At 34.9% G+C, this 26,367-nt stretch overlaps 1 protein-coding gene across 6 annotated transcripts in view; it reads right to left on the bottom strand.

The window, feature by feature from the left end:
• Positions 1–26,367, bottom strand: part of Herc1 (HECT and RLD domain containing E3 ubiquitin protein ligase family member 1) — a 185,104-nt gene that overhangs the window by 22,016 nt on the left and 136,721 nt on the right. For 4 of the 6 annotated variants that reach the window (XM_078049498.1, XM_021727300.3, XM_078049497.1 and 1 more), the window contains exons 42-63: positions 25,993–26,224; positions 24,512–24,636; positions 22,983–23,203; positions 21,579–21,847; positions 20,764–20,816; positions 19,674–19,874; positions 18,578–18,752; positions 15,670–15,940; positions 15,322–15,535; positions 14,008–14,213; positions 13,083–13,210; positions 12,359–12,486; positions 11,166–11,366; positions 7,660–7,790; positions 6,631–6,830; positions 6,300–6,405; positions 5,450–5,596; positions 4,990–5,091; positions 3,581–3,754; positions 1,775–2,068; positions 610–675; positions 311–436 (exon numbers count right to left, since the gene is read on the bottom strand). In XM_078049498.1, coding sequence (XP_077905624.1) covers positions 311–436; positions 610–675; positions 1,775–2,068; positions 3,581–3,754; positions 4,990–5,091; positions 5,450–5,596; positions 6,300–6,405; positions 6,631–6,830; positions 7,660–7,790; positions 11,166–11,366; positions 12,359–12,486; positions 13,083–13,210; positions 14,008–14,213; positions 15,322–15,535; positions 15,670–15,940; positions 18,578–18,752; positions 19,674–19,874; positions 20,764–20,816; positions 21,579–21,847; positions 22,983–23,203; positions 24,512–24,636; positions 25,993–26,224 — 3,770 coding nt within the window. The remainder of the gene's footprint in view (positions 1–310; positions 437–609; positions 676–1,774; positions 2,069–3,580; positions 3,755–4,989; positions 5,092–5,449; positions 5,597–6,299; positions 6,406–6,630; positions 6,831–7,659; positions 7,791–11,165; positions 11,367–12,358; positions 12,487–13,082; positions 13,211–14,007; positions 14,214–15,321; positions 15,536–15,669; positions 15,941–18,577; positions 18,753–19,673; positions 19,875–20,763; positions 20,817–21,578; positions 21,848–22,982; positions 23,204–24,511; positions 24,637–25,992; positions 26,225–26,367) is intronic. The other 2 variants (XM_078049495.1, XM_078049496.1) reach the window with 2 other exon arrangements.

Here is a 26,367-nt window from a genome sequence, read left to right as displayed (position 1 = left end):
AAGCAGAGAATCTCTAAGAAGGAGTATTTAAACTTCCACAAATATGCACTATGTAGGCCTACTGTATCATGCTGTTAATTCATTACACTTGGAAGCAAGAGGAATTTAGAAATTTTTAACAAAATGTCTTAACTCTGCAAAAATCTTAGCAAGCTTTTATTGGGAGGCTACCCATCATAACTTTATTTAATGATTCCTCACAATAGACTATGAAATGGACAAGCTTTATCCCCCAATAAGTTACTGACAGCAAAGGAATTGGAATTATCAATTCCCAAGTTTTCTCTACATTTTTTACCCTATTAGTTACCTGTTGTGCCTGTGAGAATGAGGGAGCTGCGGCAGGTACCATTACATTTCTTCCTGCTTCTGCCAGCTGTCCATGCCTACCAGCACCCCACAGGTAGACATCACATTTACCTCCCAGGTGCCAGTCCTAGAAAACCACAATCACCTAAAACTTAGATTCATCCATTTGTTCAAACAAGCATGTACTGGGTATGAAGCATGTGCCAGCCTCCAAGGGAGACACCAGGACACAAAACAAACACATTTATAATAAAAAAATTGACTGAGAACCACCATACAGTCATCTTCATCTTTACTGACCTCAGGTCTAGAAGTTGCCCATGACATAATTTGCTCATCCATGCCATTGATCCACTTACTGTTATCCTGTAAGACAGGGAAGACATCAGTATCAAAATCCTGCTTATTAGTCACAATTTTTGTTCTTACCTATTAATAAAGTCTTCTAACAAATTTTTTCCAAAAAAGATTATGGAAATAGTATGACAAAATAAAAGCGAGTTTTGGGGTTTTTTTGCCTTTTTATTTATTTATTTGTTTATTTATTTTTTAGTGGGGTTTTGCTATGTACACAGGATAGCCTCAAACTCCTGGCTCTAGAGATTCTCCTGCCCCAGCCTCCTGAATATCTAAGACTACAAGCACATGTAACCATAACCTGCAAGAAGAACTTTATAATCATTTCAAACTTGATTTTATTATTATTATTATTTAATGCCTTTATTATAAACACTTTCATTAAAGCCTTGGTGTTTCAAAGCTACCCATATGTTTACTGAGCATCCACAGGTGCAAGGGCACGTATATGGTTTACTGCTTTTGTGAATGTGCAGCTGTGGGTAGGTTTCTTCATCATTTTATATTTCAGTTTTTGCATCTACAAAACGACAGATTTGGGCCAAATGAGTTCAAAAGGACACTTGTTGACTAAAATAATCTATATTTAGATAATTTTCCTCAATTCATATGTCTGTTTTATATCATATGTTCAAATGTTTGTATACATAATTCTTCATAAAGGGGTTGTCTACACAAGTATTTTACTTACATCATAGTTTCCACAGCTAGACACTTTCAAATATAGTCAAAAAGAAATGATAATTTGAATGCTCTTTCATATTCTTATTTGGCATGACTGAAGTACTAAATAAATTAGAATCCATATGTGGTACAAATTTTACAAGTTGATCATGAAAAAAATGCTACAATAAACACATATAGGAAAAAAATGGAAAAATATGGAACTATTTCACTGAGAGCCAGTAGGTGTACAAGAACTCTCATATAATCAACATCTGTCACCACAGAGACCTGATATCAGATTGAAAATGACCATCTGAACAAAACATATTTTCAGTTTATCTAACAACATGCTTCTAGCTATCCAAGCTAGCAAAAACTTATTAAGGGTCTTCTGTATGCCAAACACCCCTGATACAATCTCAGCTCCAAGTGTAACATTTACCATTAGGAATACAAGTTCATCCTCTGGAACAGGCTCTAGATCTGGAACAGTAAAAGATTCTGGAAATTGTGTTCCATTGGTCAGGGCTTCAGCAGCTTTAATGGTGGTTGAGAAGCATTCTAACCAGGCCCACTCGTTTGGATTCCAGGATGAAGGGTCAGGGAGGCAGTTCTGGTGGTGTGGTGGCACTGGAGGGCTACACAACAGCTGATCCAGATGAAGTCCCACAGCAAGGGAAGCCAGACATTGCATATAGGGGCTGTGAACAAGCTGGTCACCACAAACCACATGAGGCTAAGAGAAAATGCAAGGATGCCATGTTGAAGAGCTTGTGCCAAATAGTATACATTAACTTACTATGTTCTAAACGCTGTAATCGTTTTTTAAAATATTTTATTTTTTAGTTACAGTTGGACATAATACCTTTATTTTATTTATAATTATATGGTGTTGAGGAGTGAACCCAGGGCCTTGCACAAGCTAGGCGAATGCTCTACCGCTAGGCCACAACCCCAGCCCCATCATTTTAAGATTTTTACTTTCAAAAGATTTTAAATTTACAGAAATACAGATATAGTAACAGAATTCCTATAAACTCTTCACTCAACTTCCTCTAATGTTAACATCTCAACATAACCATGGTATATTTAGCAAAACCAAGAAACTAACGTTGGTAGTATAATACTAACTAAACCAAAGAACTTTATTGGTTTTCCACCAATATTCCTTTTCTGTTCCAGGAGTCAATTGAGGAGATCACAATTCATTTAATATATTTTCATTATTTTTTTTTCCTGATTGAAAAAGAAGGTGTGGTGAGGGGATAACATCTAAATCATGGAGACCTACTATTTTCTACCATTACCAAGAGAACCCTGATAGTCACCAAAAGAAAATCCCTTCCTCTTCTATGGTACTCCCTAGTCATGGCACAGTAACTCTGTAATGGAACTGAGGGTTTAGAAAAGAAAAATTGGGCAAACACTTCAGTGAAATTAACTAGGTATGGTAACAACTGATTATATTAATGTAGTTTGGCAAAAAACACAGAGTCCTGTTTAGGGGCAGCACACTATGACTACTGAGGGCTAAAATGCAGGCTACTTGAGGATCTGCCTGGACAATAGGTCCAAATTCCACAGTTTTTCATTCTAATATTTAATGATGCTACTCAGCTCAGCTTAACTGTTCTACTAAACTTCCCACAAAGATTTGCTTGATACGTGGCAAGGATGTACATCCATATCCATTCCTACCCCCCAACTTTGTTGCAGAGCCATACAAAACCAGATATACGGGCCAGAAAAGGGAAGATCAAACTCATAGGCATAGATACTTTAAGAAGCTTTGTAGTGAATAAATCATCTGATGGGTTGGGGTTGTGGCTCAGAGGTAGAGAGCACGCCTAGCATGTGTGAGGCACTGGGTTTGATCCTCAGCACCACATAAGATAAAATAAAGACATTGTGTACACCTATGACTAAAAAATAAATAAATAAATAGATTTTTTTAAGGTAAAATAAAGACATTGTGTCCTCCTATGACTCTCTCTCTCTCTATATATATATAAAATCATCTGGCAAAGAATGATATCAATGATACAAATTTGGGAGTTGTTTTTATTTTATTTCAGTAAAAATAAAGAATAGGCTTAGGAATTCTAAGTCAATTCACAATTGACTTTGATTCTGTCCAAATATCCACACTTACTTTCCTCAGATTTAATGTCTTTAAGGAATAATTTCAAAGCTGTAATTCAAATTCTAAAGCACCTGAAGATCTCTAGGAGTAAACACAATGAATTACCTTTTCATAGGCATACTGCTCCTGAAGCATCATGGGTAACCGCTCCAGAAATGCTCTCATGCAAGGAGCCATGTTTAATCCCAGAACACCCTGTTGTTTCAGTGCCGTTCTACAAGTTGCTAAAACATGATTGGCAGCAGCCCATTCTGCTGTACAATTCACAACTAAAACATCCTGGTTGAAAATAAATCATGGCAGATAATAAATTTGTTTTAAGTAAAAGATAATACTATCAACATTCAATCTCAGAAATTCTTTCCCATAACTACATTAAACACTTTTGCTTTATTAGACATTGATTTCCAAAAAGGCTGTATTTCAAAACATCTTAAATTTTGTCTAAGTAAAAATGGTCTTTTTATTTGTTTTGGTACTGTGGTTGGAACCCAGAGACACTCTACCACTGAGATACATCCCCAGCCCTTCTTATTGTTTATTTTGAGACAGGGTCTCAATAGGTTGCTGAGGCTAACCTTGAACTTGGGATCTTCCTGCCTCAGTCTCTGAGTCACTGGGATTACAGGAGTATACCACTACACCAGTCTGTAAAATTGAGTGGATAAGAATCATAAAATTTGTGAACTACCTTGGCATAGCTAATTCTCTTTAAGAAACCATGCCAATTATTTGCTGTTTCATAGAACTTGTAAAGGTACATAGTATATTTTTAAAATATAATATAATCACAGGGATGCTAGAGGAAACTATTCTGTCTACTAAGGAACACATTTGCAAAGCAGCAGAACTGTTCTACTCTGGCTCTATGGTTTATTTACACAGTCTACTACTGCCTAGGGTATTACAAAATATTCTTAGAACTAGTTAATTTTTATATTTTACTTCTAATAGGACTGACTATTCATGCAGGTTTATGGATTCTTTCAATATTATTTAACCACCTAAAATGTAAACCAAACAGCACATTGGCATTAATCTTTAAGAGTATGAGAAACAATTACTGTAGGAGATATGACATCATTAAATTACTTCACAGTAAGGTGACTAGTGTTTTTGTTAGAGCCTTAAGTTTAAAAGCCACGATATATTTTGCATACTTGAATTAAATGTCTCACGATGTTTTTCCCCCCAGAGAAAATTCTTTTGAGATAGCTTAGTGTTATGCCAAAAATCACAACAGAAAGAAAAAATCCATTTTATATCTTTCAATGGAAATGAAATTACTCAATTAAGCCCTTTTACCAAAGCCCAGATAATAGTAGAAAGAGTACTAGACAATAAATTAGAAGGCCTGGGTTTCTAATTATTCCACCATGAAATAGCTGCATTAACTCCAGCATATAACAATCTCTCTGGATATGTTTGTCATCCATGAAGTAAGGTGCTTAGCCATGATTTCTAAAACTGCTTATAGGCTTATATCCTATAAGTTGATATAACTGCAACATTACCTTTGATCTATTTGAGCAAGCAGCCACCCCAACTTCTGGAATCCACACTGTGGTTTGAATAGCTCCAGAGCCTATCACAACTGTCTGTAAGACAGAGCCATCCTAAAATGAGATAAATTTGTGAGTACACATTATTTAACCTTAGGCATCACTGACATTTAAAATTTATACTTTATATTTATAAAAACATTTTCTGATATCTATACTTCAGCTAAATTCAACAACGTCTAATTACTTACTGTCAACCCAATTTCATAGGACCTTGAGGACCTTAAGAATATTTATCAACACTAAGAAAAATTAAAGGGCAGAGGATTGTTATTATTTTTTCTAAGGGATGAGTATTCTTAAAGGAGTTTATTAGGTATTCAAGATATTATTACATCAAATAATTTTTACCACACATATTTAAGTCAATGTAAAAATATTTCTTAAAATAAAAATAAGTTTATGCCCTTACCCTTAAAGACCAAATGTTCATGAGTCCACCAAGTCCACCAGACACCAGGGCCAACCCATCAGAACTAAAGGCAACAGTTCGAACAGGAGTGATGTGTCCCCGCAGTTGATAAATACATTTGGCTCCTGCCGATTTCCTATATCCATCCTGCAATCATTGTTTTTAACATATATTAAAATAAAAGCAATTTATGAGTTTAAAAGTTATAATTCATTCTTGAAAATTTTACATTTCAGTGTAAAACTAGGGACTGGGGATAGGGGAACACCTTCTCTCATAATGATTAGTTAGCCTGACTGAGTAAATAATAAAACATCAGTCTCGTTCTCCTTTGCTAAAGCTGAGTTTCACTTTTTCAGATCCATTTCTAAACTAGTTTTCTACTCTTCAAATTGGCAGAAATGACTACATTTTCAAGTACCAGTTATCCTCCAGAGACAAGAACATGCTGATTTCTATTTTTTTTTAGCCAATGGTTTAATTTTTAAAATTTCAGCTTTATGTAACTTTCATTTTTATGAATGATACTCTGGAAAGTATGTACCCATAGTATTCCTACTTCACTGTACCTAAGATTCAGCTGATTACAGTAGCATTGATTCTATTCATCACCATCATAACAGTCACTATTCAATATGCATTAAATATTTCATCTTAACAATTATGGTATCTGATTCAAATAAATTAAACTAATTCAGAGAGCACACAGAGTATAACAATTATTGATAATTCTTTAAAGGATTCTGCTCTTTGGGATATTGTGCTAAGTATCTTACTGAGGGAGAATTACTTTGATTAGCTATACTATCTATGATTTCAGAGAAAGTCTTCAAAAACACCAGAACATTACCTGGCAATTTGATTCCTGGTCCCACCATCCTTCTGAACTAGTCATACTGGTCTGTGTCATATCTTGTGGAATACACCAAACACATACCAAGCCACTCTGACAGCCACTTTAAAAAAAAAAATTGATCACATAGAAGATTACATACTAAGTTTCACATTGGAAAAACACTCTTTATTTCTTTGAGATGTTTAACAGGATTACAAATTATATGAACAGTAACTGGCAAAAAACTGTTTTAAGACTACTGAGAAGCCACATTTAGTGCAAATAATAGTCGACATTAAAAAAAAAATTAAGACACACATGCACACGCGCACAATTTATAACATACGTAGCCATTAGTAACTGCAACTTGGATCCTCTCCCTGGAAGGTTGCACCAAGCAATGCCATTCACAATAGATGGATGACAGAGTGAATGCAGACAGCGCCAGCATCCTGAAATAAGTCCCCAGAGTTTCACATTTTCTTCTTTGGCACATGTCATAAGAATATGGCCTGTTGGGTCCCATTTCATACTGACAAGAGTATCCTTGAAACGATAGGGAGAGGGAAGAAATCAGAAAAGGGAAAAAAATGATTTTTCTTTCACAAATAAATTGTTTAAATTCAATAATTTATGATATATTTCTATAACTCAATTACTTTGAAATCACATTTTAAGCCTGTCACACACTGCCATGTCATTTCCAATTACTAAATAAACTTATCCTATAATATAATCTTTGTTATATATATATTTGTGACAGTCAAACATCAATAAATGTTAATCAGAAGGAATTATTAAATTCTGACTCCCGAGAGATACATTATTTTTCATTTGCATGAGCATTTCAAGAGTCATTTTTACTGACTGATATTCATTACAGTGAAAAAGAAGAAACTTCAAAAAAGAAGCAGCACCCATCACCAAATGGACAAACATTTATGAAAATGTGTGACATGTTTTGTGTTTATATGGTTGTGATCACATGTTCTGATGTTTTTTAACCCTCCTTCCATAACTCCCAACTCCATATTTCAGGCATTTATGTCACCTGCCTAGGTGTCCTGTAAACACCTGAATTATCAAACTGTTTACAATAAAGGAATCATCTTCATGAGTGGAATTTCTGGCATCAATAAGAGACACTGAAAAGGGAGTATTCCCAGCATATTCCCATATCACTGTTTTGGTTTTACTTTTTTCATGGCTTGATTTTTTTCTTTTTTAACATAGACTTTTCCATATACATACATGGACTGAAGAGTTTGTGTAACAATAGAACATTAAATCTTAAGTACATGATGTAAACATTTTAAAGAAATTGGTACCGAATAAAAAGCAAGAAAAATAAACTTTCTGGTGAAGACCCGTTTACCTTATGTGCATCAATTAGAACAATGCCTCCTTTCTCAAGTGGTTCCTTTGTTCCCAGTAGCAATTTTCCATCAAAATATCCCACTGCAAATGGTCTATCTTCACTGAACCAAGCAATGCAAGTAACAGATACTAATATGATAATAACAAGATTAAAAGGAGAGAGAGACTTATTTGTTATTTTCTGATACTCTGAAACAAGTATATCCTACTGCAATCACTGTAAATTTCCAAATAGCTCTTTACTGCATTAGACAAAAAGTAAGCCTACTATAAGGCTTACATGTAACCCACTCTAAAACTCATTTTTAAGTGACAAAGTACCTCATTTTTAATCTTTTATTCTTTTTCAGATTGTTGTTACAAAAGAGTGACAACAATTGAATACCTTGGTTTATTTTAAGTTGCTGAGCTAATGATTGAGAAGTGAAATAACTCAAGTTATAGAAAATGACCTGTCCCTTCTTCTGCTTATTTAATATTCCCTACTCTGTGTGTTTCCATATTCTATCAAAACAATCTGCTTTTTAAAGCTTATATAACAATGAAAGGCTAAAAAAGAAGGGGAAAAACAGTATAACTATAGAATTGGGGGTTAGGAACAGACTGGATAGGAGAAAGACTTTTCACTCTATACCCTTTAAAAATTTCTAAATATTTGAACCCTGTGAATGTTATAAACTTTTTCCCCCCTTGTGGTGCTGGGAATTGAACTCAGGGCCTTGTATATGCAAGGCAAGCACTCTACCAAATTAGCTATATCACTAGCCTACTGAAGTACTTTTTTTTTTATTGGTTGTTCAAAACCTTACAAAGCTCTTGATATATCATATTTCAAACATTAGTTTCAAGTGAGTTATGATCTCCCATTTTTACCCCAAATACAGATTGCAGAATCACATCGGTTATACATTCACATTTTTACATAATGCCATACTAGTAACTGTTGTATTCTGCTACCTTTCCTATCCTCTACTCTCCCCCTCCCCCCCATCTTCTCTTTCTATCCCATCTACTGTAATTCATTTCTCTCCTTCTTTTTCTTCCAATTCCCCTCACAACCTCTTTTATGTAGTTTTTTATAACAATGAGGGTCTCTTTCCATTTCCATGCAATTCCCCTTTTCTCTCTCTTTCCCTCCCATCTCGTGTCTCTGTTTAATGTCAATCTTTTCTTCCTGCTCTTCCTCCCTGCTCTATTCTTAGTTGCTCTCATTATATCAAAGAAGACATTTGGTATTTGTTTTTTAGGGATTGGCTAGCTTCACTAAGCATAATCTGCTCTAGTGCCATCCATTTCCCTGCAAATTCCATGATTTTGTCATTTTTTAGTGCTGCGTAATACTCCATGGTGTATAAATGCCACATTTTTTTAATCCATTCATCCATTGAAGGGCATCTGGGTTGATTCCACAGTCTAGCTATTTTGAATTGTGCTGCTGTGAACATCGATGTGGCAGTATCCCTGTAGTACGCTCTTTTAAGGTCTTCAGGGAATAGTACGAGAAGGGCAATAACTGGGTCAAATGGTGGTTCCATTCCTAGCTTTCCCAGGAATCTCCATACTGCTTTCCAAATTGGCCGAACCAATTTGCAGTCCCACCAGCAATGTACAAGAGTACCCTTTTCCCCACATCCTCGCTAGCACTTGTTGTTGTTTGACTTCAGAATGGCTGTCAATCTTACTGGAGTGAGATGGTATTTTAGAGTAGTTTTGATTTGCATTTCTCTGACTGCTAGAGATGGTGAGCATTTTTTCATGTATTTGTTGATTGATTATATGTCCTCCTCTGAGAAGTGTCTGTTCTGGTCCTTGGCCCATTTGTTGATTGGGTTATTTGTTGTCTTATTGTCTAATTTTTTGAGTTCTTTGTATACTCTGGATATTAAGGCTCTATCTGAAGTGTGAGGAGTAAAAATTTGTTCCCATGATGTAGGCTCCCGATTTACTTCTCTTATTGTTTCTCTTGCTGTGAAAAAACTTTTTAGTTTAAGTAAGTCCCATTTGTTGATTCTTGCTATTAACTCTTGTGCTATGAGTGTCCTGTTAAGGAATTTGGAGCCTGACCCCACAATATGTAGATCATAGCCAACTTTTTCTTCTATCATACGCAGAGTCTCTGATTTGATATCAAGGTCCTTGATCCATTTTGAACTAACTTTTGTGCATGGTGAGAGGAGGGGATTCAGTTTCATTTTGTTGCATATGGATTTCCAGTTTTCCCAACACCATTTGTTGAAGATGCTATCCTTCCTCCATTGCATGCTTTTAGCCCCTTTATCAAATATAAGATAGTTGTAACTTTGTGGATTAGTCTCTATATCCTCTATTCTGTACCATTGGTCCACCCACCTGTTTTGGTACCAGTACCATGCTGTTTTTGTTACTATTGCTCTGAAGTATAGTTTGAAATCTGGTATTGCTATACCACCTGATTCACACTTCCTGCTTAGAATTGCTTTTGCTATTCTGGGTCTTTTATTTTTCCATATGAATTTCATGATTGCTTTTTCTATTTCTACAAGCAATGCCATTGGGATTTTGATTGGCATTGCATTAAACCTATAGAGGACTTTTGGTAATATCGTCATTTTGATGATGTTAGTTCTGCCTATTTATGAACAGGGTATATCTTTCCATCTTCTAAGATCTTCTTCTACGTCTCTTTTTAGGGTTCTGAAGTACTTTTTAAAAATATTTTTTTAGTTGTAGATGGACACAATACCTTTATTTATTTATTTATTTATTTACTTACTTACTTACTTACTTATTTTTATGTGGGGCTGAGGATCGAACCCTGGGCCTCACACCTACGAGGGAAGTACTCTACCACTGAGCTACAGCCTTAGCCCCATGAGCTATTTTTTAAAAATTAAAATTTTTAAAAAACCTCTTCTATTCTGTATTGTTTGCTTTTGTAGTACTGAGGATTGAATACAGGGCTTCACATATGATGGACAGTGCTCTACCACTGAGCTACTGAAAAACTTCTACTCTGTTAGTGAAGTACCATGTAAGCAAGCACTTGGAGCTTTGAAATTACACCACTCCCCCAAAGTTACTAACTAAAACTACTAAGGTGCCTACCTACTCACAGTACATGGTAAGAAAATAAATGGAAACAGACTTCTGAGTTTCTCTTGTCAAACCAGGAATTTTCCACCTTTTCCCATTTCCTCAATTTCACTCATTGTTAACAATTTCATCTCTACCAATGATTATTATCTTTTTTTCTCTTGGACAATTCTTCTTTCAAGGGAGACTTTGGAATCTTACAGGATGAATGACTAATATGCATTATAATAATATTAAATCTCATTTTGGCAGAGAAGTTTGAAGAGAAATATATTTCAATTTAGTAACTAATTCAAGTGAAACACCAAGTAGATAATTTAGGAAATAAAACCCCAAAGTAATATTCACTTATCATTTTTGCAAGCAAGAGCCAAAACACCAAGTCTATGTGGTTTGGGGCAAACTTTTTCAACTAGACACAAGTGCATTTACCATCCTTTCGATAGCAATGCTCCAATTCTCGACGGTGCATGGTAGACACATCAACAACTTCAATCAGTCCTAGAGATCCATCCATCCGTCCCACCAACAGTAATTCTGGAGACTCTCCTGACCAGGCTGTAGCTGGACTCTCTTCTGGCCAAGCCAGGGCAGATACCCAATGAGGTTGAATATCTACTAATCCTTTTCCTCCTATAGAGGGGGAAATTATTAACTATTTGTTATTTAATTATTAAAGAAAAATAACAAGAACAAAAAAATTACTTATATTATTAATATATTCAATGCAGCTCCTAATTTCATAATAGCTTACTAATAAGTCTGTGAAGACAGTATCCTTCATTTATGTTATTATTAAATTAATAGGTTTTCTGTAACTATTAATAAGACAAAATTACACAGGTATAGGAGGGAAAAAAAGGAAATATTTAGTGGCAAATATAAAACACCTAAGACCTTTCCTAATAATTATTGACCAAATTAATATAATTTATTTAGGGTAAAAGCTAGCTATTCCTCAAATAACTGAAGTACAATAGCCATTCCTCAAATATGTAAAAATGAACAAAAATACTAATAAGCCCAGGATTATATATTTTTTTCTTTTCTTCCTTTCCATTTTCTTTTTTTTTTTTTGATATGACAGACTGAGCCCCATATCTATTTACTGTTGAACTACATCGCCAGTCCTTTTTAATTTTATTTTGAGACAGGGTCTTATTAAGTTAGGGCCTTGCTAAGTTGTTGAGGCTAGCCTTGAACTTGCAATCCTCTTGCCTCAGTCTCTGGAATTACTGGGATTATAGATATGCACACTGTGCCTGGCATTTTATTTTTTATTTTCCAGAGAAGTGTAACAAAAATCAACAAGAATTTGTATCTGTGAAACAAATATAAATAGAAATATTTAAGTGATCCAAAGGTTTAAAATTCAGTGAACACTATTTTTCCTCAAATATTACTTAGTAATGTACTCAAAGAATTTTTAGTTTACAACTACTAGGTTAGTTGAAATTCCAAGAAAAAAATCAGAAATGAGTTTTTTTGCTCCAATTTAAATCACATTTTACATAGATTTGATAATTATTAAACAGCTTATGATTTTTAAGGTATAGAGAAGCCACTGTTTGGACTTAGAAGGTTAAAAGGCATAAAAAGTAGTTGACCATTTGTATGACTCTTACCATTAACTTGCCAGATATTCACCATCTTTTCCAAAGCCCCAGCTAGATATTTGCCACTGATGCTCCAAGAAACAGGAGAGAAGCTTGGATCACTGGGTGACCCAAGGCTATCCTCAGCATCCCCTTCCCTAGAATACAAAAGATTGTATGAAATTCTAATCCTTATTATTCAAAAGAAAACTAAACCTCAAACTTTAAAAGAAAGATTTCATTAAGATTAGAGTGCACAATAGCCAAATGATGTTTATACTATTTCTCATTTTAATTAGTACATAATTTGTTAGCAAAGATATGCAGATTTTATAAACATTGTACACTTGATTATCATGCAAAATACATTGATTTCTATTTACCTAATCTCTAGGAAAGTCCTCAGAAAACAAATACCTACAACTGGCTATAATATAATAAAAACTGCTATATTTTGATATTAGTAACATAATTATTGCTAATTCCCAATCAATCCTTGGAAACTAATAAAAATTAACCTGTTTTATATAATTGAAAATTTATTTGCCAGTAGACTCTGAGTAAGTCAAATATAGTTAATTTATAATTATATTTTCTGAATTACTACCCTGGAAAGTAAAAATAAACATTGGAGATTTAATAATACTATTAGAAACGTTTTAAAAAATTTAGTGACAACTTGATTACATTAACAACCAAGATGAGACATGTTTGGGATTCTCTTAAATGTTATACAAGTGATGCAAACACTCACAATCTGTTGAATACACAGGTCTGTTGCAGTGAATATTGTTTCTTGGTAACATTCCACACTCGAATGGTGCCATCATTGCCACTTGTAGCTAAGAGACCTTTTTTATTACACCAAACACATGTCATTACCTGGAAAAATTGGGAATAGTACTTTAAAACTATACTTCAAGTAAGCATATATTTGTAAGCCATTTAGAAAAAAGTGAGACCATGCATATTGAGTTATAGCATAAATACTTTCACAGTTTCATGGTAGCGTCTTTTAATTTTCATAGAATTTTTCAAATGATAAAATCCTTTAATCAGAACTTACTTGATTGTTGCTAGACTTAGCTTTTCCAAACTCACTTGACTTATCTAAAATATATTAAAAGCTTGACTAAACATATTTAATGCAATAAAATACAAATATTTTAACACATGAATGTTCTATAAAATAAACAACAGACTAAGAAGTGGTTTTAAAATTCCTTAAGTAACACAGTTCAGTCTTCATTTTCCAAATGCACTTATCATTGGTCAGAGCCCAGTAGGTTAGATTAAAATAAGTCAATTACTTTTCCTTTTGCATAAATAAGCCTTTATCTTTTGTGAAGCTAATTCTTCGGGGGTTTTTTTCCCATCATCCCCCATCTGATTTCTCCTGTTTGCATGCTGTTATATCAACCCAATGGACAAAGAAAGTAGAATTGGTAACTAGTAAGCAAATCTTGGGGTGTGTGTGTGTGTGTGTGTGTGTGTGTGTGTGTGTGTGTGTGAGAGACAGAGAGAGAGAGAGAGAGAGAGAGAGAGAGAGAGAGAGAGAGAGAGCGAGCGCGCGCGAGCGCGAGCGAGCAGAAGGACAAAGACAGAGAGATGAGAAACTAAGATCTAAACTGAGCTATTTTACATAGGTGATTAATACACTTTATACTCAAAATACATACTCTGTTCTGATGAGCCTCCAACTTGATAAAGGAACATTTCCTGAGATCTCCTCCCATATCAGCCAGTGTTTGTGGAGCAGTTTGGTTGTCACGGTCGTGCGCAGCAAGAGTGCGTACAAGTTGTTGAGCAGCCCATTGCCTATGCTGTGAGGACAGCCTGGAGGAGAGGCAGCAGGCTGCCAGGGCATTAGCCAGCTCCAGAGGGCCTACAGCAGAAGGATCATAGGAAGGATGGGCATACAATTGGGCAATTAAACCTGCTTAAACAAAACAATGAAATGATGCCCAGGTGAGAGCTGGTGGTGATGAACAAACAAAAATGGGTTAACCCATTTCTTCTAAGAATTAGCACTTTTGCAAGCAATCATATCACAAAGATATACATATAAGAGATAAAGCATTTACTTCATATTAAATTCTATAATGTCTCAATTGACTACAAGTAAACATTTCCTTATACATCAATAAATAATCCTTGCTCTAAGAACTCAGTAGGCTAGAAATACAGTAGGAATAATTTTAATGCTCATGCAGAGATAGCATGCCCTTAGAAATAACAGTTTGGCTTTCACTGCTCAGAGAACTTGGGAATTGGAGTTGTAGCTTGGTAGGAGAGTACATGCTTAGCATGCTTGATTTCTCCCGGGTTCAATCACATGGGGGGAAGAAAAAAGATTTAAACAGTCCAGTCAAGGGACTGAGCTGATGGATCCAAAAGCCCATCTCTTTGGCCAAATAGCCTGATGAAGAGAAGGGTAGAAGCCAGATGCATTGGCACACATCCGTAATCCCAGCTATTCAGAGGGCTGAGACAGGAGGATTACAAATCTGAGACCAGCCCAGGTGATTTAAGTGAGACCCTTTCTCAAAAAAAGAAAAAAGGCAGGATGCAGGCTGTGGACATAGTAAGTGGTGCAGCACTTGCCTAGCATGTGCAAAGCTCTGGTTTTGATCCCCAGCACCTCCCCCCCTCCAAAAACATAAGAGAGAGAGGAAGAAGATAGCCACTGATTACATAGTGGTGTTTAAAATTATAATTATTCTATAACACTGATTTTATCTAAATTTTAATTAAAGAAATCTACCAGGATTATTATATATTGAGTCAAAATACAATCTATATACTAATTTGGCGTATTTTTAATACTTCCGTACACAGTGAAAAAGTATCCATGTACTTTTTTATGTTCTAAACTTAAGAAGCTCACATTTTACTTATTATAATATCACATATAACAATGCAAAAAATACATTTTTTAAAAAAACATGAATTGAGTTGATTAGAAAACTTTATTTAAGTAGTATAAAACCTACCTTTCTTTTCAACTTCTGACTTATCATAGTTAGGTCTCAGTTTGGCCCCTTTGTCTGCTAGTAATGCCACAAGGGCCTGTGTTACAACAAAGTTTGGAGAGGTTACAAGCTTATTCTCTTCAGCAATTCCTCGGAGAAAGCTTGGTAGAAACTTTCTCTGAATTGGATCATCGACTGTGGTTAGATTTACACCTGTTGCAGCAGAAATCAAGTTCTGAAGAAGCAATTAGAACAAACAGGCTTAATTTTTACATATAATTTAGGAACAAAAATATTTCAAATAAATGTTTCTCCAAGAATCAGAGGGAAATAAGCTATGCAGTAGGATAAATACTGAAGTAAACTTACCTGTGTACACAACTGCACCAGCAGTTTTGCAGCACTAGGAGTGTTTGATGCCAGACATCCCACTGCTGTGCTCAGATAGGCGAGGCAAGAAATAGGTTTGTTGGTCTTGCTGTGACTGCCTCGTGAACGTTCTGAGGTGCCTGCTGTAGCTGAAGGGCTGGTAGAGAGGCCAGCTCTTCCTGCTGCAGCCAAGCACATTAATCGAACCAGTGTTCGGATATCTGTTAGCCCCAGAGACTCAAGACCAGCAGCCAGACTACAACTCGAACCACTGCCAGGAAAGGAAAACACTTCAAATGGATAAAGAAAATAGATTCTTAAGGGACTATCTGGATCCCCACATACCATCCACAGCATCAAAAACCAGAATAAAATGAAAGTTATGCTATTGCATCTTAGTAAATGTCAAAAATACTATGCAAGCTAAACTTTCTCTTATTTCAATAAATACTGGTGTACACTTTAAGTATCACCAATTACCAGAGAATAACATGTAGGAATTTTCATGTCGCATGAATTTTCACAGTGTGAGTAATCCCCTGTAACTACTCTCCAGCTCAACAAACATTAATAGCAGCACCTCAAAAGCCGCTTTGGGATCTTGTCAGTCACCAAAACCCTCAAAAGTTACCACATTTGACTTTTTTTTTTTTTTTTTTTTTTTGGTACTGGGAGCTCTAGGGTGCTCTACCACTAAGCTACACCTCTGGTCCTTCTTATTTTTGAGACATGTTTCCCTAAATTGCCTAAACTGGCCTCAAAATTGTGATCTTCCGGCTCAGCCTCCAGAATCACTGGGATTACAAGTGTGTGCCACCAACCCTGGCCACACTGACTTCTAAAGCCATAAATTACTTTTATCTGCTTTTTGAACTCATATATATATATATATATATATATATATATATATATATATATATAGAATAATAAAGTATGTGCTCTTCTGTGTCTGGCTTCTTTTGTTCAAGATTTTGTAAGATTCATCCATGTGATTACATTATGTAGTTTATTAATTTTTATTGACATATAAACAAAATCTACCATAATCCATTTGTCCATACAGATGACAATCAGGTGGTTTCTACTGTGAGGCTGTTATGTCACGAATACTCTTATGTATGTCTTTTAGTGCACATGTAGAAGCATTTCTGTTGTATACATCTACCCAGAAGTGCTAGGTCATAGAGTACGTTCATATTCAGCTTTAATTGATATTAGCAAACGGTTTTCCAAAGTAGTTGTATCAATTTATTTTCTCGAGGTGTTTCACAGCCTTATGTTCACCCCCCTCCTCCAGTCTTAAATTTTAGTCATTCTGGTGAGTGTGAAGGATGTCACTGGCTTTTAATTTTCATTTCTCATAAGACTAATGAGGCTTAAATACCTTTTCATGTTTACCATTTGGAAATCCTCTTGTATGAAGCACTTCTTAAAATGTATTTTGCCCACTTTTCTTTTGAATTCTTTTTACTTTTGATTTTTTATTAAACAGAAGTTTTCTGTTTTAATTCAATCTAATTTATCAATCTTTTTCTTTTTCTTTTTTTCTTTCTTTTTTTTTTTTTTGTGGAGGGTGGCGGTTATCAGAGGAACTCAACCACTGAGTCACATCCCCAGCCCTATTTTGTATTTGATTTAGAGACAGGGTCTCTACTGAGTTGCTTAGTGCCTCACTTTTGTTGAGGCTGGCTTTAAACTCATGATCCTCCTACTTCAGCTTCCTGAGCCACTAGGATTAGAGGTGTGTACCACTTTACCTGGCCAATCATTTTCTTTATGGTGGACACCTTCTATGACTTTAGAAATTCAACCCCAAGATCAAGAATAAATTCTTCTATATTACTTATAGAAACTTTATTGTCTTATACATTTAGATCTAAGAGCAACTTTGGAATGATTTGGTTCATTTTATATAGTGTAAGTTTGGGGTCAAGACTCATTTTTCTTATCCTTATGTGAATAAATCCACCTGACCCTGCCCTTGTTGCTGAAAGGACTATTCTTTAAACATTGCTCTACAGTTTTAACCACTGACAAAAATCCAACAAATCAAGTGTTTATATACATGTGTGAGTCTGTTTCTGAAATCTATTCTTCTCCATTATCCTATTTGTCTATTCTTGAGCTAACACCACACAGTCCTAAGTTTTATTTTTTCTTCATTGATTTGCCACCAAATACTTCCACTTAAGTTTTTCTTAAATGGGTGTTTTTCAGGTGTTCTTTTTCTTTTTTGTATTATATTTCAAAATATGAACTAAGCAAGAGTCCCTATATCAAAATTCGTAAGATTTTGCTATAGTTGGGCTGATTCTGCAGAAACATTCAATCTTTAACTTTTAACCAGCTAATTTTTACTTACCTTTTTTCACATAGAAAATAATGTCATTATACTGAGTAGATGGCATACATTTAATTTTGTTATTTGAAGTGGACCAATAGGTTTTTTTTTTTGGGGGGGGGGTGTAGGGGAGTTTACTGGGAATTGAACTCAGGGGCACTCGACCACTGAGCCATATCCCCAGCCCTATTTTGTATTACTTAGAGACAGGTCTCTAAGTTGTTTAGCACTTCGCCATTGCTGAGGCTGGCTTTGAACCCATATTCTCCTGTCTACAGAGCTACTAGGATTACAGGCATGCACCATCCTTCCCACCCTCTGCCAATAATAATAATAATAAAGCAGAAAAGAAAGTTAAGTAACCAGGCACCATGGTTCATGCCTATAACACTAGCTACTCAGGAGATTGAGGCAGGAGGATCCACGAGTTCAAGATAGCCTAAGCAACATAGGAAGACACCCCTCACCAAATTTTTTTTTCTATCTTACCCTCCCAAATAACATCAGATTCCTATCTAATATATACCAGAAGCCAACTTAGCATCATTTACACAAAATAAAACTCACCTGACTGAGAGAAGAGACAGTGCTCTCATGACCATGGTTCTAGCCAGAAGAACTTGAGCAGCAGCTGTGACTCTCCTTAAAGCCACCACCCGGTCATGAGGATTTGCAAGAGCTGCTGCCTGCTCTCCTAATGTTATTCTCCCAGAGGAACTCTTTTCTACAGAGCCATGGCAACCTGAAAAAACAGGATTGTGTTTAGTTCTCAACAGGTAAAAAAAAAAAAAAAAAGTATCTGGACTACTGAAAAATTTTCCTATTTTATATAGATGCTAGCCTGCAAAGAAATACAGCAAACCAATGTATTTTGCTCATTTCGAACTTCATTATACAGAAAATTCCTTCAGAGAAACTTGGATATTTCTAAGTTCTAATTTAGATATTTCTAAGTTAACAACCTATTAAAGTTTCTTTTGAAAACATTTTTTGTTCATATGTCACTTTTACTGATCTATCTATCTATCCATCCATCTATCTATCTACTCCCCCTCAGCCCATTAGTACTGGGGATTGAATCCATGGGCACTCCACCACTAAGCTACATCTCCAGACCTTTATATATTCTAAATTTTGAGACAGGCTCTTACTAAGTTTCTCACGCTGACTTCAAACTTGCAGTCCTCCTGCCTCAGTCACTCAAGTAACTGGGATTTCAGGCAACACCACCACCACAACCACTTCCACTGATATTAATAGATGTTAAAAAAGACAGTTTTTAAAATATGCTTTGAGTACACATAAAGGACTGTCACCAGTACTATCTCAAGTTCTTATTTTGTATTCCCTACAACAAAAATTCCATATTTTCACCAATATAAAAACAAAAAAGCTGCCCAATAATTTTAGTCAGTTAAAGAATTCTCTTATAACAAAGTTTAAAAAATCCTTAGTCATGTTTTACAAATCATCCTTTTATCACTTCAATAGTTCATAAACACAAAAAAATCAAAACTTAATATTATATCATACCTCTAAAATGTTAAAACAACTGGCTAGAGAGACTTGATCATGTAAGAAAACGTTAAACCACTTACTATTTATCTAAGAAACAAATTAAAATGGACAATAAAAACCAATGCAAATTAGTATTTCAGTTTACCTATTTGCATAAGAGTCTCTTCCATACTGTTGGTAGCTGTGACCATTGCCACTGATGCTCCTAGTGGGTCACTGTCAGGGAACTGAACTGGTTCTGGTACAATGCGCCGGTCATTTAAACCAAGTGGTCCAGCAAGCAATTCAAATTCCTCTTCACCTGTCAGCTTTTCATCTTCATCAACATCTAACATGTCCCAGTCTTCTGGAATTTAAATAAATAAATATATGATAAGTGAATATAAACCATGATTTAGCTCTGCTGGCAATCATTATTATAAGACATATCTAAAATACAACTGGATTAGCTAGGCATGATAACACATGCCTGTATTCCCAATGATTTGGGAGGCTGAGGCAGGAGGATCACAAATTCAAGACCAACCTTAGCAACTTAGCAAGAAACTGTCTCAAAATAAAAAATAAAAAGGGCTAGGGGTGTAGCTCAGTGGTAAAGTGCCTGTGGGTTCAATTCCCAGAACCATATGCACACAAAATAAATAAATATAAGAAAGCTAGATTCAAATTCCACTACCCACAACATAAACTATGACATCATCTCCTGGTGACCTGACCAAACTGCATTCTTGAAGCAGAGTGAGACAAGAGAAGGGAAAAAGAGCCAGTATAGTTGAAAATAAAATAAACAATTGGAAATGTCACAACTGGTCATGGAGGTTTCAACCAATAAAAAAAGTGTTGTGGGACCAACAAAACGTTCATAACACTGTCCATAATCATTAAGGAGAGGTTATTTCAAGTAAATGAGTGCTCCAGAAAAATTGATGGTCATCTCAATTTTTTATTTTTCACTTTTAATAATTAGGATGTAAATTTAAAATATACTACATCTCTTTTTTACTTTTTGGAAAAAATATGAAAAACAGAAGTTAACATTCTGTAGTAAAGCTAATATTTGGGCTCAGGTCCTTTTTCCTTTGACTTTCAAACTATGGTTATTACTACAGAATATTCAAGTTAATATGTACATAAATACAGACATATATCATGGTATATTTTAGTAACAAATGTTAAGCAGAGAGTATATATAAAAATACATGTAAAATAAAGAGGCTCTCAAAACAAACAACTACCTTCATATACACTGTCCTGCTTGCCAATTAGATCTGGAGCTTGTCCCTTGTACCTGCACCAAACATGAAGAACATTGTGTTTTTATATAAAAGTTAGTATCCAAATTTGTGCAAATTAAGCCATTAGAATGTTTTAATAGGTCATTAATAAAGCAGCAAAATATAAAAGTGTTTTGTATTATGGGATAATCTAATAAAAACTATAAGTAAGTATGTATACACATGCTAATAAATCAGTGACTGTTTTACCCAACAACTGGGGAGATTCCTGATCATCTACAACCAACTCTTTCAATCAAACTTCCAAAAAGCCTTTAAGATTTAATAGTTGACAATAAAGACCAAAATTCTACTTACTAGAGATTAAGGATATAGAGAAAATATTTTCATGGCAACTCATTTAAACAGAGCAGTCTATTTTTTCACCAAAAAAAAGATATTAATTAAGATGCCAGAAATATGGTATAATACATCAATGAAAAAAACTGACTGTATGCCTTCTGAGGGTTAAGGCAAGTGTCCTGACTAAAACTGGCCAATAAGTCAAAGATTAATAAACTCCAGTGAAGGACCTGCTGTCATGCCTCTATTTCAAGACCTCAGAGATCCTAAAAGGACCTGCTGTCATGCCTCTATTTCAGGACCTCAGAGATCCTAAAAGTATTCCCTACTTCTCCATACTTTCTGCCACCAATTCAGCAATCATAGGACTTTGGGAAGATAAAAATTATTCCTCACATGGAAAGTCTTCAGTTCCTATCTCTTAAGGTATATGATATTCATAGAGCCTAGATATCTACACAATTTCAAGGTACCTTTCAGAATTTGTTGTCTTGGACTTAGTCTTCAGAGCTAAATACTTCTCCCTGCAGCTTCCACATAGCAGGTAGTATGGATTTCCACTCCCACATTCACCACCGAACCAGCCATCCACATAAGAGCCATTACTGCGATAGCCCTGACGATTTGCACTGCGCCCACAGCCTGGGTGGTTTCTCTTCATGTGCTGATTGAAGCTGACGACACTGCATTCACACAGTTCACATACCACCACTTCTTCCCTATCTTCAGACTCACAAACATGCTGCATAAAATGATTTCATACCAAATTATTATAGTCAAGTTAACATAAAATTAAGAGGTAAATAGGTTGTTTACAATCTTAACTACTTTGTTTACATATCTTAAAATATTCACAATATTTTCATTAATACTTCATAAAAATTTCTTTTAAATAAGAATTCAAGCCAGGCAGTGAGGCATGCCTACAACTTTGGAGGCTGAGGCAGAAGACCCTAAATTCGAGGCTACCTTAGGAACTTAGTAATACTGATCCTATTTCAAAATAAAATAAAAAGGGCTCAGTGGTAGAGGGTCTCTGAGTTCAATTCCCAGTACCATAAAATTAATTAATTAATTAATTAATTAATTTTTAAAAATCAGAATTGAGATCCACAATAAATTGCAATATGAGAAGAGTGAGAAAAGAGTTAAGAACATGACAATCTGCCCTATCTTAAAGCAATTATTAAAATAATAATAATAATAAAAACCCTCTCAAGTGAAAATAACTACTTTTTATCTGGCTATAAAATGCTAAATCTATTTTCTGAATTTCTGAGAAAAGTCATTAAGGTGCAGTTATTTTACTGACTTAATATGGCAGTTAGTTTCCTATAAGATTTATGTCTAAGAACTTTTTAGTCTCTCTACTATAAAATTGTAATGCTAATCAATTTATACATACAAACCCACATGTACCCTGTCCCTGGATGAAGGTATTTAAAATATCTTGGTGGGCACTGGTTCCCAGAATGAGATATTAACAGTGATTAAATGGAACCTATGAAGGAGAAGAGCATGCACTCAGACAGCAATGTGAATGAAGCAGTTATGTTACCTAACCCAGCAGCATCTATGGGGACTGATGCTTGTTTTGTTATCTACCTTTGACATTACAATCAAATATTGCCACAATATGGCTCTCTTCATCTAGTCTGGGGAAAGAAGCAGTAAAATTGCAGAAAAAGCAACAGAGAAACGTTTTCATATTGGTTTGTAGGTATCAAAGCAACTTCAAGCATTAAATCCCCAAACATCAAGATGAGATGTAAGGCTTTTTAGAGACTTCAACTCAATACAAGGCTGCTGTTAGTAAGATACATGAATAGGAGGGCAGGAAAATAAGTCAGAGCAGCCCCCGCTGCAGTCACACACACCCAGGTAGGCCAATCCAGTACCTCTGGGATCCACATTCCCAGAATATCATTGTCACTGGTCAGGTCTTGTCCAAACATAGCTTCCATTGCTTCATCATCAAGATCAATTTCCAATTCCTCATCTAAATTAAAGTCATACAACGCCCCTGGGTCTTGCTGCAAAGATATTCCTTCTCTCCGACTTTGATTCCTGTGGGCCTGCACAGAGCGGTATAACCCCGCTCAGAACAAAACAGAAACGGTATTTTATTTGCATGAATAAAGTAATTCTGAATATTTTGCCAGTTCTTAACTGCCACACATAAGATGAGTACCAAACTCATCCTATACAACAAACCTATCACATGTGTTTCATCTCCTATAAAATAGGGACAATAATAGCACTCCTGTCTCACTGGGCTAAATGTTTAAACAAGATAACCCATGAAAAATTCTTTATAATGTTAGTTTTTGTATAGAAAAACATTCAATAAATGTTAGCTGTTATTATTCTTTCAGGTTTATTTTTTTTATTTTTATTTTTTGCTTTTTAAAATTTTTTTGAATTTTTTATTTATATATGATAGCGGAATGCATTATAATTCTTATTATACATATACAGCACAATTTTTCATATCTCTGGTTGTATACATAGTATATTCACACCAATTTGTGTCTTCATACCTGTACTTGGATAATAATGATCTCACATTCCACCATCATTAATTACCCCATACCTCCTCCCTTCCTCTCCAACCCCTCTGCCCTATCTAAAGTTTGTCTATTCCTCCCATGCTCCTGCTCCCTATCCCACTATGAATCAGCCTCCTTATAACCAAGAAAATATTCAGCATTTGGTTTTTGGGGGGAAGTTATTGGCTAACTTCACTTGGCATTATCTAAGCCATTCCCCTTTCAATTCATGATAAATATATATATCCTGGGTTTTCCAGGACAGTCTGAGTTTCTTTCTCACTGTTCCCAAAAATGACTGAATCATTACTTAAATTCTAATATTTCAAAGATCAAATCCTATTTTGACAAATCATATATCCCAGTTTTTGGTTTATAAAACGTATTCCCCAATTTATACTTTAAAACATAATCCTATAATAATTTACTAATGAATTGAGGGAATTTATTTTTGCTTAGGTAGGGCCTTATCTACTGGTGAGTACCTAACAGAATACATCAAAAAAAGTCTGTGCCTACACTTTTTTGGGCAGTGTCCTTTCTAGTTCCTTCTCACCACTGATGATAAGTATCTCACCACTGATAGTAAATATCAAATATTCATCATCACTTCTGAGGGATCATTTGTAAAATTTCTCAAAACTTATAAGTGGCCTATATAGCCTTCTACATCAGAGGGAACTTAAAAAATAAATCTTTACATGTATACTCTCATTTCAATTAAGTAAAATTATGCAAATATGTAGAAAATTATATACAAATAGTAATTTTGTTAATGTGGGTGGACTGAATACTTAGTATTATTAGTTACATCTTCTTTATTGCTGCCCTTACAAGAGAAGTTGAAATATAATTACCTGCTCTCGCTAGCAATGTGCGAGCTGCTAAATCAAACTTGTGCCTTCTTGTTACTGCTGAGCGACCTCTAGCTGGTGGTCCACTTCCAGAAGCTGCATTCTCTGTATGATCCAGATTATCAGTGCTACAAGTACAAGTTTGAAAGCAACATACCATGAAAAGAAAGCAAGGTGTAAGCTTTCTTGTGGCACTACATTTTTCTCTAAATGTCTTGAGAAAAAAATATGCTTTTGAAAAAAAAATTTTTTTAATGCTGGGGATTGAACCCTGGGCTTTGTGAAGCTTAAGTATTCACTTGCTCTACCACTGAGATATGTCTTTAGCCTATGATAAAACTTTGAAATCTGTCTTTTGTCCCTTGCAAAGTTCCTAAATTATAAATAATATCATATGCTCTGAGAGAATGTGTACCTGATTTTTAATTCCACCAATAGTGAAATGGTGCTTAGTTCAGATTCAAATTAAAATTAGATTAGGACTGGGGATGTGGCTCAGTGGTCATTGTGCTTACTTATTATAAGTGAAGCCCTGGGTTCATTCCCCAACACCAAAACGAAAAAGAAGATAAAATATTTGAATAGAATAAAATATTTAAATAAATCCTAAATAATTAAATACTTATAATTTGAAATTATTATGAATAGATATTTCAAAATAAATTATGAAAATATTCACTGAGCTTGTTAGAAAAAGTCTGCATTTTATAAAACACAGACTTGGTAATTATACAACTCCACCATAGAGATGAAAAATGAAGAAGGTCTAATATCATAAGAAGTGCTGCAGGAGAAAAGATATATTTTAAAAAATATTTTTTTAGTTATAGTTTAATTAATTAATTTATTTTTATACAGTGCTGAGGATCAAACTCAGAGCGTTGCACATGCTAGATGAGCACTCTACCACTGAGCCACAAGCCCAGCCCCAGGAGAAAAGATTTTAAGGAGGATTTTAGAATATTTTATTACACGTCATTTAAGGGAAGGCATCATCTCAGAATTCTTTTTACAAGGGACATATTATACTAGATACTGAAAATTAGGATAAAATGAAAATTTAAATTTAACTATACTGAGACAGTCCAATTCTATCAAATACGTTAATTAATCTCTATCACTAAAATGAACATTCTATATTATATCCCTTGTGAGATAAAACTGTTTTTATCAGGGTGTTTATTTTACTTTAAAATAAACTTTTAATTTTCAGTTTCCTTTTTCCAGCTAACTTTTACATAAAACTTATGCACTTCCTGCTTTTCATGAAAACATCCATTCTTATCAAAACTTCTCATTTTTACTCCTCACAGAAACATAAGCTTATAAATGCCCATCTCTTTTCACATAACTACATTTACCAACTTTATTCATCACTAGAAACATTTATGAAGTGAAATAAATGGTTATTTTGGAGGAACTATTTTTAACACATGGAACAGAAATAAGAAAAAGAAATTTAAAAAAAGAAATTGGAATTTCACCTTTCACTAAAGCCTTCCTCCATTTCAGCAGCATCTGCTGACGGTATGTCTCCTGGTGACTGCAAATAACAGGGATCATTTGACTTTCCACCACTGCCTAAAACTGCTGCTCCATGCCTGGAGTCAGTTGTGCTGCCTGGCTGGGGCTCTTCCTCATCCTCATGCCCAGGGTGCTCTATCATCCACATGGCAAGGACAGTAATATTCTGGGCATCAGCCTCTCCTCGAGCACCTATATAGGGGGAAAAAATTCTGATACTTAATTTGGACAAAGTAATTAGTTATGTTGCTATCAGTTTTGAAGTGTTTTGTCTCATGCCCTTGTAAATGGTAACAGTTACATGGATCTGGTGTAAAAATCTTACCAAGATTTAT

Source organism: Ictidomys tridecemlineatus, chromosome 5 (assembly GCF_052094955.1).
Source record: "Ictidomys tridecemlineatus isolate mIctTri1 chromosome 5, mIctTri1.hap1, whole genome shotgun sequence".
Taxonomy (NCBI): Eukaryota; Metazoa; Chordata; class Mammalia; order Rodentia; family Sciuridae; genus Ictidomys; species Ictidomys tridecemlineatus.
This window is presented reverse-complemented; position numbering and strand designations above follow the sequence as displayed.